The sequence below is a fragment of the Protopterus annectens genome, chromosome 7.part0 (assembly GCF_019279795.1).
Source record: "Protopterus annectens isolate FY-2018-M chromosome 7.part0, PAN1.0, whole genome shotgun sequence".
Taxonomy (NCBI): Eukaryota; Metazoa; Chordata; order Ceratodontiformes; family Protopteridae; genus Protopterus; species Protopterus annectens.
In genome coordinates this window covers 513,985,261-514,000,214 of record NC_056739.1, presented here as the reverse complement: position 1 = coordinate 514,000,214, position 14,954 = coordinate 513,985,261, and the positions used below count along the sequence as shown (strand labels likewise).

Here is a 14,954-nt window from a genome sequence, read left to right as displayed (position 1 = left end):
AAGGAAAATGTCCCAGTAATGCCACTGCCTTAACATGGAAAATGTCCAATCATACCACTGCTATAACAAGGAAAATGTCCCAGTAATGCCACTGCCTTAACATGGAAAATGTCCAGTCATACCACTGCCATAACATGGAAAATGTACCAGTCATATCACTGCTATAACAAGGGAAATGCCCCAGTCATACTACTGCTATAACAAGGAAAATGTCCCAGTCATACCACTGCTATAACAAGGAAAATGTCCCAGTAATGCCACTGCCTTAACATGGAAAATGTCCAGTCATATCACTGCTATAACAAGTAAAATGCCCCAGTCATACCACTGCTATAACAAGGAAAATGTCCCAGTCATACCACTGCTATAACAAGGAAAATGTCCCAGTCATACCACTGCTATAACAAGTAAAATGTTATACTCACTCTACTGCTCTAACACGAAAGATTGGCCCTCACCCACCACAGCCATAATAAGGAAAATATTTTACTCAGTTCACTGTGCTCTAACAAGAAAAAATGTCCCAATTCTACCACTGCTATAACAAGGAAAAATGTCCTGCTCAAACCATGGTCATAACAATGAAAATGTCCCACTCACACCAATGTCCATAACAAGGAAAATGTCCCACTCACACCAATGTCCATAAAAATGAAAATGTCTCACTCACACCAATGTCCATAACAAGGAAAATGTCTGACTCGCAGCACTGATATTACAAGGAAAATGTTGCGCTCACACCATGGTCATCTTAAGAATGAATATGCCCCATTTGCACCATGTCCATAAGAAGGAATATGCACCACTCGCACCATGGCCATAAAAAGGAAAATGTCCCAGTTGCACCACAGCTATTACAAGGAAAATATCCCACTTAGTCTTTGCCCACAACATTGCCATCGTGGGAGTGTAGCAGATGATTAATATTGCTGGTCAGGCACTTGAAAAATTGGTATATAATGGGCATTGTTCAGCAAACAAGTATAGACTGGATGACATAAGTCCCATTTTCTGATGATGCAAGTGTGATGGTATGCAATATTATTTTGTGTACTTAGTTCAGTGAATGACATTGGAGAGCTGTTTGCAAGATGTTTTTTTTTAACTTATTTGATTTTGTTTACTGGGTAAGTGACCTGATCCTTCAAAGACAATTTTCACTCATTATCTAAAAGGCCAGCGATATATACAGAGTATCTTTCTAATTTGGAGTAGTAAATAAAGTAACACAGTATGTAGAAGAAACTGGAGTACCCAATCCAAACCCATGGAAAACAGGAAGGCTATGCAAATAATAAGCAAAAGTCAGAATTGAAACCTAAAAATGCAAATTCAAGATCTTACCCATAATGCTACTGCACTTTACTTGGGCTGTGTTAACCTGCTAATAAATAGGATTCACAAGTGCCTGTTTTCGGACATGGCTGTCAAATCCTGGTTTAGCTAATTACTCATTGATGGATGTTTAGGGAATTAAATTCATATTATTAGCATATAATTCATTGTCTTAAGTCACCTAACTATTCTGCCAGAATGGAGATAACATCTCATAGGCAAATCAGTTAATTTATTGAATGCATGTGGTATTTTTCTCTGTCAGATGTCTTTGTTTGTTAGTGTTAAATCTCTGATCTGTTGAACCAGGTAACTGTTAAAATACAATTTGAACAATAACGCTGATCAGCTCATCATATTAAACTGTGAAGCTTCCTGTTTCAGAAATCCTACATTGCCCATGATTCCTTTTATTTCATTTAGGCATGTGACAGAAGGAAAGTAGCCTGACCTGGAAGTGTTTATACAGCTGTGAAGGAGATGGCTGAAAGATGAGATGGAGAGGGGCTGGAAACAACACATCAGGACAGAGTTAGAAAGACGAGACAGAACGCAAAAGGAAGGATACCAGTGCCTGATTGAAACATGTAAATAACACTTCTGGAAACTCTTAACCTTGTAGGGGAAAAAGAAACATCACTGACACTGGGAATGCAGAAGGTTTTAACAGGCAGAAGTTTAGAGAAAAGAGTTATTCTTAGTTCTTAGTAAAGAAGATGCAAGAAACAGAAAACTGTAGTGCATTCCTGGACAAATGTGACCTACCAGTGGGGTGAGTTTGTCTGCCTGTGGGAATGTGAAGTGTAAAATAATTTACCGTTAGAGTAATCCTGTAGGTGTGTGTGAGAGTGAGTGTTTGAGACTGTTTTCAGGCAGTACTTAAAGCAGAAACATTGCTTTGTCTTTGTGCTTGTTTATAGATAATGTGTTATGCAGCTGAAATCTATTTTTAACAGCTTGCAGAATGTAGATGTTAAGTAATATTTATGTCACCTCACAGTAATTGCACTGACCTATTTTTGTGGGTTGTCAAGAGTTTGTAGGAGAAGGAGTGGGATTTATTTCAAACCTGCAGAGATAGACAGGAGTGCTGAGAAATACTGTATCTCTTACAAAGGCTGCATGCTAATCATAAAGTGGAATTTGTTCTTTGTTGTAATATCATTATAAATATGTCATTAATTTAAGAGGCTATGCTATTGGCATTACTTGATGTAACAGTTTGAGCCACATGATTTTATCTCTTGGCAGTAGAAAAATAAACCATGCCTTTGTAGTTATGGCAGCACTGAAGGCTGGGACGCTACTCATAAATGGCTGCATTGTCTCCTGACCAGGAAGTGGACTACCTGCACATTACATTTTTTTTTTTTGCACTGCAAGTGGTTAGAGAGCTCCACCCACGCATACTAAGACAAGAGATATCAATCAGGAAATAAACTCTGTGTAGGTGTTTACAAAGGTGGCTGTTGTGGTCGGCCAGAGCGTCTGTTGGCAGTGGAAGTAGCAATTAACCAGTGAAATGATAGAGTGTACTTGCATAGTAGTTCCACTTTGATTGTATATGATGATGCTGAACAGAGGATTTGGAACTATACTTATGTGACCAAATATGACTGTAACCAGTGAAGCCATAGGCTAAGCATGCCTGTCAACACAGTCTAGAAGTCACCAAATAATGAGTAGTGACAAAACTCTTGCATGCAGCAGAACTAGGTTTGATTCCAACACCTGCTGTTTGTTTATCCCATGTCCAACTGAGTGTCTCTTTCTCAAAATGTATTACTGCCAGAAATAGACACATATTTCCAGGAAATTTTAATAGGCTACAGATGGAGTAAAACTTTTAACAAGTAATGCACATTGTGCAGTAGTGTCCATACATGAGCTATCTGAACATGTTTCTGACAAGTGCTGGCCTTACATTATGGCTTGCATGACTGTATGTTTCAAATGTAGTGTTGTGTAAAACTAAAATCCTACTTTCTGCAGAGCTCCTAATATCTTTGTGTTATACTCAGTGATTGTGAAAGGGTTGTTCAAGTCAGTGTTAATGCTTCATTTTTACAGTGGTTTTAGAAGTTTGAGAATTGCATTTCTTAACCCAGTGGCAAAATGGTACAGCTGAGCACTTTCCGCAGAGATCCAAATATCTTTGTGTTAAACTCAGTGACTGTGAAAGGATCGTTCAATTCCGTGTTAATGCTTCATCTTTACAGTGTTTTTAGAAGTTTGAGAATTGTATTTCTTAACCAAGTGTCAAAATGGTACAGCTGAGCATATAAGATATTGATATTTTGTTTTTTTATTTAATTTTTAATGTTCATCTATGAAAAGCTACCGAATTCAAGGTTCATTTATTGGATAGTCTAAAGAAAGAGACTGTATAAAGGAAAATACATCCAAATATAATCTGCAAATTTAGCAAGACAATTACAGGAAAACAAGTGTGCTGTCAGTTACAGGATAACAATTGTGCTGTCAATTACAGGATAACAAGTGTGTATCAGGGTTTTGAGAAGAGCACAGTGACATTCAAGAAAAGTACAGTGTAGATCAGTGGACAGTGAATGGGTGTATGAAGACAAGTGCATTGTGAGTGTTGGGCAAGGGGAAGTGGGAACAAGAGGGTGTTTAAAAAAAAAAAAAGGATGGCAGCATTTATAGGGCCAGGCAGAAGGCAGGCAGAAGCTGCTTTGACTGGCATTATGTAAAATGTTTCATTTAATGCTCTGTGAATGTGCTACATTCTGCAGTACTGAGTTTGATTCCCATAGTGTCTAGCTGGATGGCAGCATTTGTAGGGCCAGGCAGAAGGCAGGCAGAAGCTGCTTTGACTGGCATTATGTAAAATGTTTCATTTAATGCTCTGTGAATGTGCTACATTCTGCAGTACTGAGTTTGATTCCCACAGTGTCTAGCTGCATACTATACACAGCCTGATGGTACTGGGTCACTCATTAACTCAGATAACTGCGCCTGTTGTCTTTTACATCAATAACAAAGCTTAGTAAATGCACAGTGAGGGAAATGGTCGACCTGAACATGAACTAAATTATTGCTGTTGGAAATTGAAGGCAGGGAGAAGCAAAAGTAGATGTATAAATGACCTCAGGAGAAACTTGGGTGAAGAGAATTGTAGGTATAATTCAGAAATGTTCTGCATTCCATTTGAGTGAAATGGAAATGACTGAGTGGTAAAAATGATTTTGTGGTAACATGCAATGAGAATGCTGTGGAATTCGAGTCTTACAGCTCCATCTTCTGAACTGGGCACATAGGAACTACGATGCTGACAGGCAGAGCATAGATCAAGCTTATTCACCACCAGTAAAGGTTTCTTTGCTATATGACAGCATTTGGTTTATCTTTTTTTTTTTTTTTTTTTCATTTTTTATTTAACAAACAAAATTGACATGTCTGCACTTGTATGTATGGGTGTGTGTGTAAATATATAGGTGCATGCGTGGTAGCATGTCAACTTTAGGTTTGTCTACCTTTTGCCGCTGATGTTTCAGAGGTCAACATATGGGATACTGGACTATAAAATGAGTAAACCCATCTTTCTCTCTCTCCATATGGAGAGAGAGAGAAAGATGGGTTTACTCATTTTATAGTCCAGTATCCCATATGTTGACCTCTGAAACATCAGCGGCAAAAGGTAGACAAACCTAAAGTTGACATGCTACCACGCATGTACCTTGATGCATGCATTATTCAAACCAAGTAAATAAATAGCATTCAAAAATCCAGTAATACCAGTGTGTGCTGAATGAATGCTTCTCGAACCAAAAAATAAATCCAACAAGCAGAAGTAAGATGAAGCAACACCAGGCTACCATAGATCAGATCTGATGAAGCAGTTGTAATACTGCAAAAGTATTTATGCCTTTGCCTGTTTCCTGAATAAATTGTTGCTGTTTTGATAGACTACCTATCTGCCCTAGGGCATTTATAAGCCTAGCCAGAATGTGTTTGGCTTTCGCCACCCATTTTAAATTTATTTTGCTATGCCCTTTTTCGAGGTTAGTATACTGTGCCTCTGTCTAACAGTGACACAGAAGTGATACCCGGGGTAAACCTACGATCTCCCATCCACTCATCAAGATTCCTCTTGAAGAGAGTCAATGAGGGACTCTGCCTAACCTGGACTGGGATTTTATTCCAGAGTGAGGAGAGCCTCTGGGTTATGAATCTGTCCCTCCAGCATGTCCTATTTATTTCAGTGCTGAGGTTCAAGTCTCTCGAGCGTGTAGCTCGATGGGATTTGGATTTTCTGAGGTGCAGCATGTCCATTAATTCCGGGTTGGACATGGCTTTATACGTTGGGCACAGATCGCCTCTGAACAGGCGGTATGCCACTGAGTAGAGCTGGAGTTTCTTTAACCGGGCAGCATATGGCATCTGTTTGAGCCCTTTGATCCTCTTGGTGAGGTACATTTGGGGTCTTTCCAGTTGCTGCAGGTGTCTGGTAAGGTACATCCCAAAACGGGCATTGTACTCAATTATGGGCCTTATGAGGGATGAGTAAAGAGACACGATGACCTCCCCTGATAATCCCCTCATGATTAGGTGGGCTATATAAAATATTTTTCTAACCACTTTGGCCACGTGGTTGTCAAATGAGAGATTGCTATCAACTTGGGTCCCCAGGTCCCTAATTACTTCTTCTGTACTTAATGGATTACCACCTATGTGGTAATTTGTGGGCACTTTGTTTTTGCCAAAGGGGATGACTATACATTTTTTGGCATTTAGCTTGAGGCCATCGCTCTGGCACCAGTTGTCTGTTTCTATGAGGCCCTTTTGGAGGATGCTTGTGTCGGCTGGAGAGTCGATTATGGCACCCAGTTTGCAGTCATCTGCGAACTTGGTCAGCCACAGTCTTTCCGTGTTGGCCTGTACCTCCGAGAAATATATACCGAACAAGAGAGGTCCCAGGACTGAGCCTTGTGGGACACCACTTGTAACTGGTTTGGAGTCTGACATGGCTGCAGCAATTCTAACCATGTGGGTTCTGTCCTTGAGCCAGTTTGCAATCCATCTAGTGACATAGGGGTTTATATTTAAGCTGGTGAGCTTCTCTATAATGCCTGAGTGGGGTATTGTATCGAAGGCTTTTGCGAGGTCCAGGTAGGCTGTGTGGACCACCTTCCCCTTGTCAATGGCCTTGGTGACTGTTTCAAAGAAATCAACCAGGTTTAAGAGGCAGGATCTGCCCTTAACAAAGCCGAATTGGGTAGGATCCAGTGTCTGTAGGTCCCCAATATCTTTATTTATGAGGTCCATGATGATCCTTTCCATAGCTTTGCAGACCAAGCTAGTCAGGCTTATGGGGCGATAGTTTCCAGGATCCGTTGAGGCACCACCTTTATGGAGAGGGCCCACTGTTGCTGTAAGCCACTCTTTGGGCACATATCCTGTAGTAAGGCTGAGATTGAACAGTAGTTTTTGGTTGCCTGGTGTTGCTTCATCTTACTTCTGCTTGTTGGAAATAAATATTGTTTTCTGTATGCGACCACATTTGGTTGATGGGTGCAGATGGTTGACAAGTGTGATAGATTGACAATCCACGAGTAGGGGAATATTCCCTTTTTCCAGGGACTGTGCTTATTATATAATTAGCATGGGTCGTGGGGGGTGCAGCTTGCCCCCCTTGCAAAAAATGTTATTTGTTGTTTTCAAATTTGCATGTTCAGATGTCCTATTTTGAAATGTGCATGTACCACGGTCATTTCTTGGTGCATGCATGGCAACATGTTGACATTTGTGTTATCTACCTTTTGTGGTTGACGCTCTTACCACTGATTTTGAGTATACCCATATCTATAGAGAGAGACAGAAACATACACACTGACAAATTTAACTTATCACCTGGGATACAGTATCCTAGTCATAAGCTGGACCCAACCAGGTTTTGGGTCAAACCCTCCAGTTTAAGAAAAAACAAGTTAATTGTTCAGTTCCCCCTTAAGTTCTAGGGAAAATGGATTTTAAGAGCTTGTAAAACAGAGGAGAAAAGAGCATGCCACTAACATCTTGCTTGTACAGCAGTGTTCAGAAGAGGGCTTTTATTGGGGCGGGTGTTAGACTGCTACAAGACATGCTCAGCTGTAGCTCCAGCACTTGTTCAAGTGAAGTGAGTCTCACACTGATATGCTCTGGGTAATGCACAGTCACTGCCATGTGAGTACCACCTCAGCTCTGAGTCACTGCCATGTGAGTACCACCTCGACCAAAACTTGGCTGTCATTTGTGGATCCTTTAGGTCTGCTTCATTGTTGTTTGAGTTCCCAATTAGATATTTGGATGTCCTTATTTGAATGAATAAAGCATACTGCTACAAGTTCTAGCATATAGACTAAAAGCCGAGGTCTGTTTTGGGATGATTGACAGAGATCTAATTGTATGCTGTTTATTGCTAGGACAGATTGTTAAGAATGTCTGTGAACAGAACCCAGTGGTTTATAGTTATCAAATCTGAGGGACATGCTGAATGCTTGAACTCTCTGTATACTGTGAAAAAGAAGATGTAACGCAATACTGCTTGAAATCTTCTGTGTAAGATAAAAGTATTTCCCAAGTATTTTAAAGTTTTGATGGTTAAAGAATTCTACTTCACCCAGTGACGGTTTCTGCCTTATTTTTCACATTGTACAGAGTTGAGTGGGAGTTTGTTTATCTCCTTGTTTTAAATAAAGGATTTTTGATTCGTATCAGTAGTAGTATTAGTAGGAGCTTTGTCATGACTAAATGTTATTGCTTGTTCATTTTCATATTGTTTGATTTTTTGTTTTGTTTGTTTGTTTTTAATGTGCATATACATCTGGACCTTGGTTCTAAAGGATCCAAGGACAAATCCACCTAGCTGGTTGATCAAACAGTCATTAATCAACAGTTTACATATTAATATGCAGTTGTTAAATATTTATGCCATTGTGTGTGTATATACTATTGGGGCATAAAGTTTGCACAGGAAGTTAAGGATAGTTTATAGAATTTAGTTTTTAACAGTTTGGTGAAGCGCAAACAGAACTTATTTATTCTTTGAACGGCCCTCCAACCATCATCTGTAACATCTCTTAGAAACTTAAAATATTTAATTTTTATTCTATGTGTATATATATATATATATATATATATATATATATATATATATATATATATATATATATATATAATGTATATCTGTAGGCTGACCAGTCTGCAGAGTTTTTCTAGCCATGACCAAGCCAAAAGTTACAGTACAGGAGAAGCAGAAAAGGTAAAATAGCAAACGTATATAACCAAGTAGCTTCTTGGCAGATGCATAAAAATATACAAAAAGCATACCTCAGGCTTGCACGATTAAATCTGAATGCATGGTACATAATCAGGCAGTCTAAATTAGGAACAGGCATATGCATAAAATCCATTTTTATCCATGATGAATGATACCATTGTTTATGGTGATGTTAAGCTCGCCTACAGTTTAACACAATTTAACTTATGCACTTTTTTTGCAGATCACAAGTTGCTGGAACGACTTGACCTACAGAATCTGTTATCAGAGAAATTGCACTTGGAAAGCAACCAACATGAGCAAAGGTAGGTGAAGAAATAAAACAGACAATGTAAAATGAATAAGGAGCCAGAAAATGTGGGTAAAAATGCACAAATACACTTCTTCATTTTTTAATGCATTGAGAAATAGCTGTGTTAAAAGACTACTCCATTTTATTCGTTAGTACTTTTCATGTCTTTTAAAAGAATAACCCTACCCATCCTGGGCTGGTACAGTTCTTTAATAATTCTGTTACAAAGATCGGTTTTGTTACTTTTGCACCACACTGTAGTAACATCACAGCCTGTTCAGAATCCTTTTCAGAGCCTACAAATGAGTGGCATAAATACCTGTTCAAGCCATGATAGTCAGAGGACTAAGCAGTCAGAATTCACAGGGCTGCAATCATACTGCTTAACTTTTATACTCGTCAATTCTAGACAAAGTCAAAATCAGGGACAGCTTTTAAATATCTTTCATGCAATGTTATAAAGTTGCAAAGTTGCTAGAATAAAAGGCTTTGCATAAGCATGCATGTTCTGAAGGATATGAAGACTAAAACTCGGATGCTTGTAATTTAATGACTGCAGTTCTCAATTATTTGCCACAAATTCTCAAATTTTATGGTGAACAGACCAAAAATATGACACACAAATTAGGGCATTCTGTGAAATTGTTCACAGTTGAGAGGTATGGTCAAACTTAGTATTACCTGGTATCATAAAAGCATCTGAGAGGACTTAATGGTACTATTCAAAATATCTAAAAACTAAATGTATGATCTGAGTAGCTAAAAGCTTTTCCTGGGACTGTGAAGACCCACCCCCAGGAGTGGTGTTTTTTGTACTCCTCTAATTCTTCCAAGCTTTAAGAACTTCTGAAGCTTAAATGTTAAATTATTTGGTCTATTTCTTTTAGTTAGTGAAGACAAGCAGAACACATTTAAATACTTTGCCTAGATTCTGACCCAGTCATGGTTCTGATATGGCCTTTATCATGACAGCTGATGTTATGCTTAGTGAAGACGATAACCAGTTATGCATCTGCTCTAATTTGGGGCTTGTATAAGGATTTTAATCATTTCATTAATTTGTGCAAGCTGTCTTACAAGGATATAGCCAAATCAAATTGCTCTTACCTGTATCAAAGCATAAATGCAACAGAGTAGAGGGTTTTTGCAGTTTGTTTTGGGTGTGCTGCCTTTCCTTGCATTTACAGATAGCACTTGATGAAATCATGTCACTTGACTGTGGCATTCATTCATTGTAAAGATAACTTTACTGTACCCCTTACGTTGCTGAAAATCATGATGTCCTGGTGTTTTTGTTTTTTTTGTTTTGTTTTTTAGTTTGAGAAATGTCTTCTTAAATATGCTATTACTGTAAAACTAAAATTGTGTCACATGGTGAAAAAATTAACAAAGTTGAGATCATGCTCATCACAGTATCTAATTTTTAGAGGATGTAATTGAAATACCATGAAACTGAATGTCAAATGTTATTTAACAGAGAAACAGATATTATTGGTGGAAAGTGATTATTAGACCCACCCACTCACTTTGTTTTCCTACTAGGTGATTGAGGTGCCATGCTTTTTATTAACTTGTATTTTACTTCTGCTTCTGTTAAAGTTAATTTGTTTGTGACACATTCATTCTTGAATTCTGCAGTTTCTCACTCCCAAAGCCTTTTCAGAAAGAGTCTCCCATTTGTCTACAACCCTCTTTGTAAGATGTTTCTTAACTTCTACTAATCTCTTTTCAAGTGACACTTGTCCTTACTTTCAGAACATAGCCATGTTGAAGGCAGCCAGTGCAAGTAGAAATCAAGGGGAAAAAAAACAACTATTTCAGTGTGAGATGTAGTGCTGCATATTTTTACCTGCCAGGTCCGCTTCTACTAATCCCCATCAGCACCATCATCATTCCAAATCCTCTAATGTTCAGTATTCCGCTAAAAAAATAGTATTGATAGTTAGAGACTTCAGCCCTAACATGGCAACTAAAAATCTGTTGCTAGCTTCCTTAAGTGATCCATGCTCAGGTTTAATTCCCTCAATCTCTGTATGCCTACTGTGTGACTCTAGGTCACATTACCAGACAGTGCTTCTGGGTTGACTTTTTAAAAGTTTTGTGTTAATAAATGCCATTAACAAATGCAAACAAAAAATACATGAGTAATTAAAGATGTATATATAATCTCATCCCGAAACACACTTCCTTTTTCTTAAGCTTTACAAAATCCCATATCCTCTATGTAGTATCTTCAGCATATCTATATACACATTATTCCCCTAGCAATCCACATTCTGTGCAAACCTTGTCCTTTGCCTGCTTTCCATTTTCCCTTTTCCCTATCTCAACCCTCCTGCAACACTACCAACTTGTTTTAGCTTACCCTGTCCACCAAAGCCATGTGTAAATCCTCCTTATTACCCAATTTTTTATCATACCTAATAGAGGTCTGAGTAAGTCCCTGCAAAAGTCTCCTTCCATGCACCACTGTCCTGCAGCAAACTCTCTGCCTTCGTTACTTGTTGCTTTTCATTCGCTCCACTCCTCCAGTCCCTCCTTTCTATCAGTAATCGGATCACTCCCCTGTTCCTCAGCTTACTTCCCCAGTTAAGTATCTGTTTACCCCTACCTAGTATCCTTCCTTTTTATCTCCCACCCAGTTGACCTCGTCTTCCCCTACATTTTTCGTAACCATTTACACCATATTAGCCACTATAATATACTGCAGAAACGTTGGCTGCTTAACCTGACCTTCCAGCTTTCCCTTTTAAGGATCCTCTTAAACTGCTGTTTTCAGCTTGTACAGTACCACAACCCTTCTTTGACTTTCCTGTTGAACGAAATACAGGAAGAGTGGTAGAATCAACAACAAATTGTTCCGGTTTTCCCACAAATAAAAGCCCCTTCCCTGACCACTTCACTATCTTTCCTTCCTGTTTACCTTCACCATTACTTTTAGTCCAAGGATAGCACCTTCTTACTGTCCCTCACCAATATCATGCAATCATCTGCATGTAAGATGAATAAGGTTTCTTCTAGCTAAAACCTCCATTACTTACAGGAAAAGATATGGAGAAGGCTAGTCTCTCATTCTCATTCCTGTCCTTCACGCCACCTCTGTTTGCTTCGCCTTATTCAGAGATGATAGCAGTTTAAATCCTTCATATCCAACTCCTACAGTGACCCTGTGATTAGAGGCTACCATCCATGGAGTTCACTAGACAGGTAGGGAATGGAAGTAGATTGCCATATTTTTCTGGTGTACTGCATGCACCCTTGGGGACAATTTTAGAATCCGCATTTGTTCTAATGTGTGTCTTGGAGAGGTGGGAGGAAACCAGAATATCTGGAGAAAAAATATGCAAACAAAGGGAAGATATGGAGCTTCAGGCCAGAAGGCATCCCAGCCAAGAATCGAACCAGTGAACTTCTCCAGTGAGGCGACAGTTATACTCACTCTGACACTGTGCCACCCACCAAGCTCCAATGGAACCTGCAATTCACAGCAGCAGTAGCCTTCCTGAGGTGGAACAACTTTACACCACACTATTCCAGCCTCCCTCTCCCCCTCTTTGTCTCTTTCCATGCATTTTTATAAAATCTCGCAGGTGCCACAAGTACTCGGTCTACAATGTAACCTCATATAATACTTACCGGATCACCTTAGTCAGATTTTTAGCTCCTGCTTTGCTACTAATACTATAGAAAAGTCTTGGTGTCTGTGTTTATCAAAGGAACAGGCTGAAAATTTTGAGATTGTCTTTGGGCAACAGAATAACTGCCACCAAATGCAAAACTTGGGCACACTTCCCCTTTCCAATACTTTCATCGTGGGTTCTTGCAGTTTACTCTTCACCTTCACATCTAGAATATTATAAAATTTGATCTTAATCCATCAGGACTCCTGTCTTATATGGCGTCCTCCACTGCTATATCCGTACCCAACAACGTATTCTCCTTTCAATAAGTCTTTTCTTCCATGCATGCATTATCTTTCATCTGTTCTCCCTCTTCAGTTCATCCCATCTCTCATGCTAAACATATATCCACTCTTAAAATGTAGACCCCCCCCCAATAACTGACTATTATTTATCTACTCCTCCTTATCCTTGTACTTCCAGGCTAGTACTGTCCGTATCCCCCCTCCTACCCATATCAGTTTCCTCCAGCTCACACTGCACTGTCAGTGTTTTCAACCTTATCTAGTGTTGTCCCACACCCCTATCCTGTGCCAGCTCCTAGTGACCCCTTAGTATCTTTAGGATTTGTCTTCCCCAACATCTATTTAATGGAACTTCTACAATGCCACCTTCCCCTCTTACTTCCTGAACTCTTTTTATCCCCACTCTGTGAACTTCTAACTGCCTCCACTTTATAATCTTCTGCTTTGTGAGAGCTAAAATTTCTCTGTTGCTTTCACTAAAGTCCAGCCTCCTCCCTTATCTCCTTTCCCATGAAGACTTGTCTTACTTGCTCAGTTTTGTATCTTTCAACATATACAATCCCTGATTACTTTGCTCCATGTTGTGACTAACTTGTAAAATGTAGAAACTTGGCTTATCTTGTTCCATTCTGTGACTATCCTTCAGCACTTACCCAGCTTCCTTTGTCTGTATTCACCTTACTCTCTTTCACCCTCTAACTGCTTCCCCATGTCTCTGATTGCAGATTTAAGCAAGCAATACTGCTCAACAAGGTATGTGTTAATGTGTAATTAACACCTAGGCCTCTACACCCCTGGAAGGGCATTAATTACACATTAACACACTCTGTCTGTAAAATGGTTGTGTTTTACTATATATATATATATATATATATTTATTTTCCGGGTTAGTCCAACTGAGCCGTATGGCCCGTTTTCAGTGGAGACCCTAGTAGAAAAGCTCCAGCATACAGATTAATGAATTACATACTACAAAATATATAAACAGAAAATACAAAAGTCGCCATGCATTTTAATGAGAAAAAAAAAGAAAATGGAGAAATAGAGTAAACTCTCAGTTAACTGGAACGCAAGCAACCGGCAAAAAAAAATGAAGAAATACAGTACAATTTTCATATGTTGCACTTTCTGTTTTCACCCTGCAGAAGCATACCTTATGTTTTTAGAGTTTTAAAAAGGAAGAAAGGAATAAATTCCCTCTCTCCCTAACCTGAGAACACGTCAAACCAAACAAGTAGTATAGGGTACAGTATTAGTCAGGCGTATTTTTAATAGTAACTCTCCCACAACCAGAAACTACAGTTATCCAGCATTTACCAATCCCCATGGGTGCCGGTTAACTGAGAGTTTGCTGTAACAAAGTATATAAAATATACATCCAGTGGAGAAAAACATGGCTGAAAGAAAAAAGTACAAAAACATGGAAAAGTAATGAACCAAAGGTTACAACTTATAAAAATAGTGTACATAGGTTACAACTTATAAAAATAGTGTACATATAGGAGGAAGCAGAGTCCATATAAGCATATCCTTTACATGGTAGCATAATGATAATATAGAATTTTCTTAGGTTGCCATGTACAGAGGGTAGTTGTTCAGGAATGAGATAGTGAGTTTTGCATATACTTGAATGGAGATAATATGATCAACATATTCTGAAGAGTAGAAGCGAGGCGGAAGTAAATTGGAGTGGAAATGGAAATGAAGGAGGATTATGGTTAGAGCAGGATCTTGAGTTGAGGAAGTAGTTTTTGACTTCAGTTTTGAAGCAGCTAGTATTATTAATGCTATGGATGTTAGGAGAAAGCCTATTCCAAGCTTGAGACACTGAGTTTTTGTACAGGATATTCCAAGCTTGGGACACTGAGATTTTGTACAGGAGTTTGTCAAAATTTTTGTTTGGTCTATAGATGTCCATGGAAGAAAGAGAGGGACAGGCTAAGGGTTTATTTAATAGGGAACATGTGGGCTGCAGCTGGGAAAGAAGCAGGAGCTGGAGGAATTCAAGCCATTGAAGTTGTTTCAGAGCAAGTCAGTTATGTCATTCATAAGGTTGATTACAGGCGAATCTGGTTATATTGTTATAGGTTCGTTCGAGTTTGTCTAGTAGGGATGACTGG

The 14,954-nt window shown here is 39.0% G+C and overlaps 1 protein-coding gene across 2 annotated transcripts in view; it reads left to right on the top strand.

Moving 5' to 3' along the window:
• Positions 1-1,780: 1,780 nt before the first annotated feature.
• Positions 1,781-14,954, top strand: part of LOC122806578 (autophagy-related protein 16-1-like) — a 291,263-nt gene continuing 278,089 nt past the window's right edge. Inside the window, exons 1-2 of one of the 2 annotated variants that reach the window (XM_044077117.1) lie at positions 1,781-1,922; positions 8,841-8,922. In XM_044077117.1, the coding sequence (XP_043933052.1) occupies positions 1,832-1,922; positions 8,841-8,922 (173 nt within the window). In that variant the 5' untranslated portion in view covers positions 1,781-1,831. The other variant, XM_044077118.1, reaches the window with a different exon arrangement.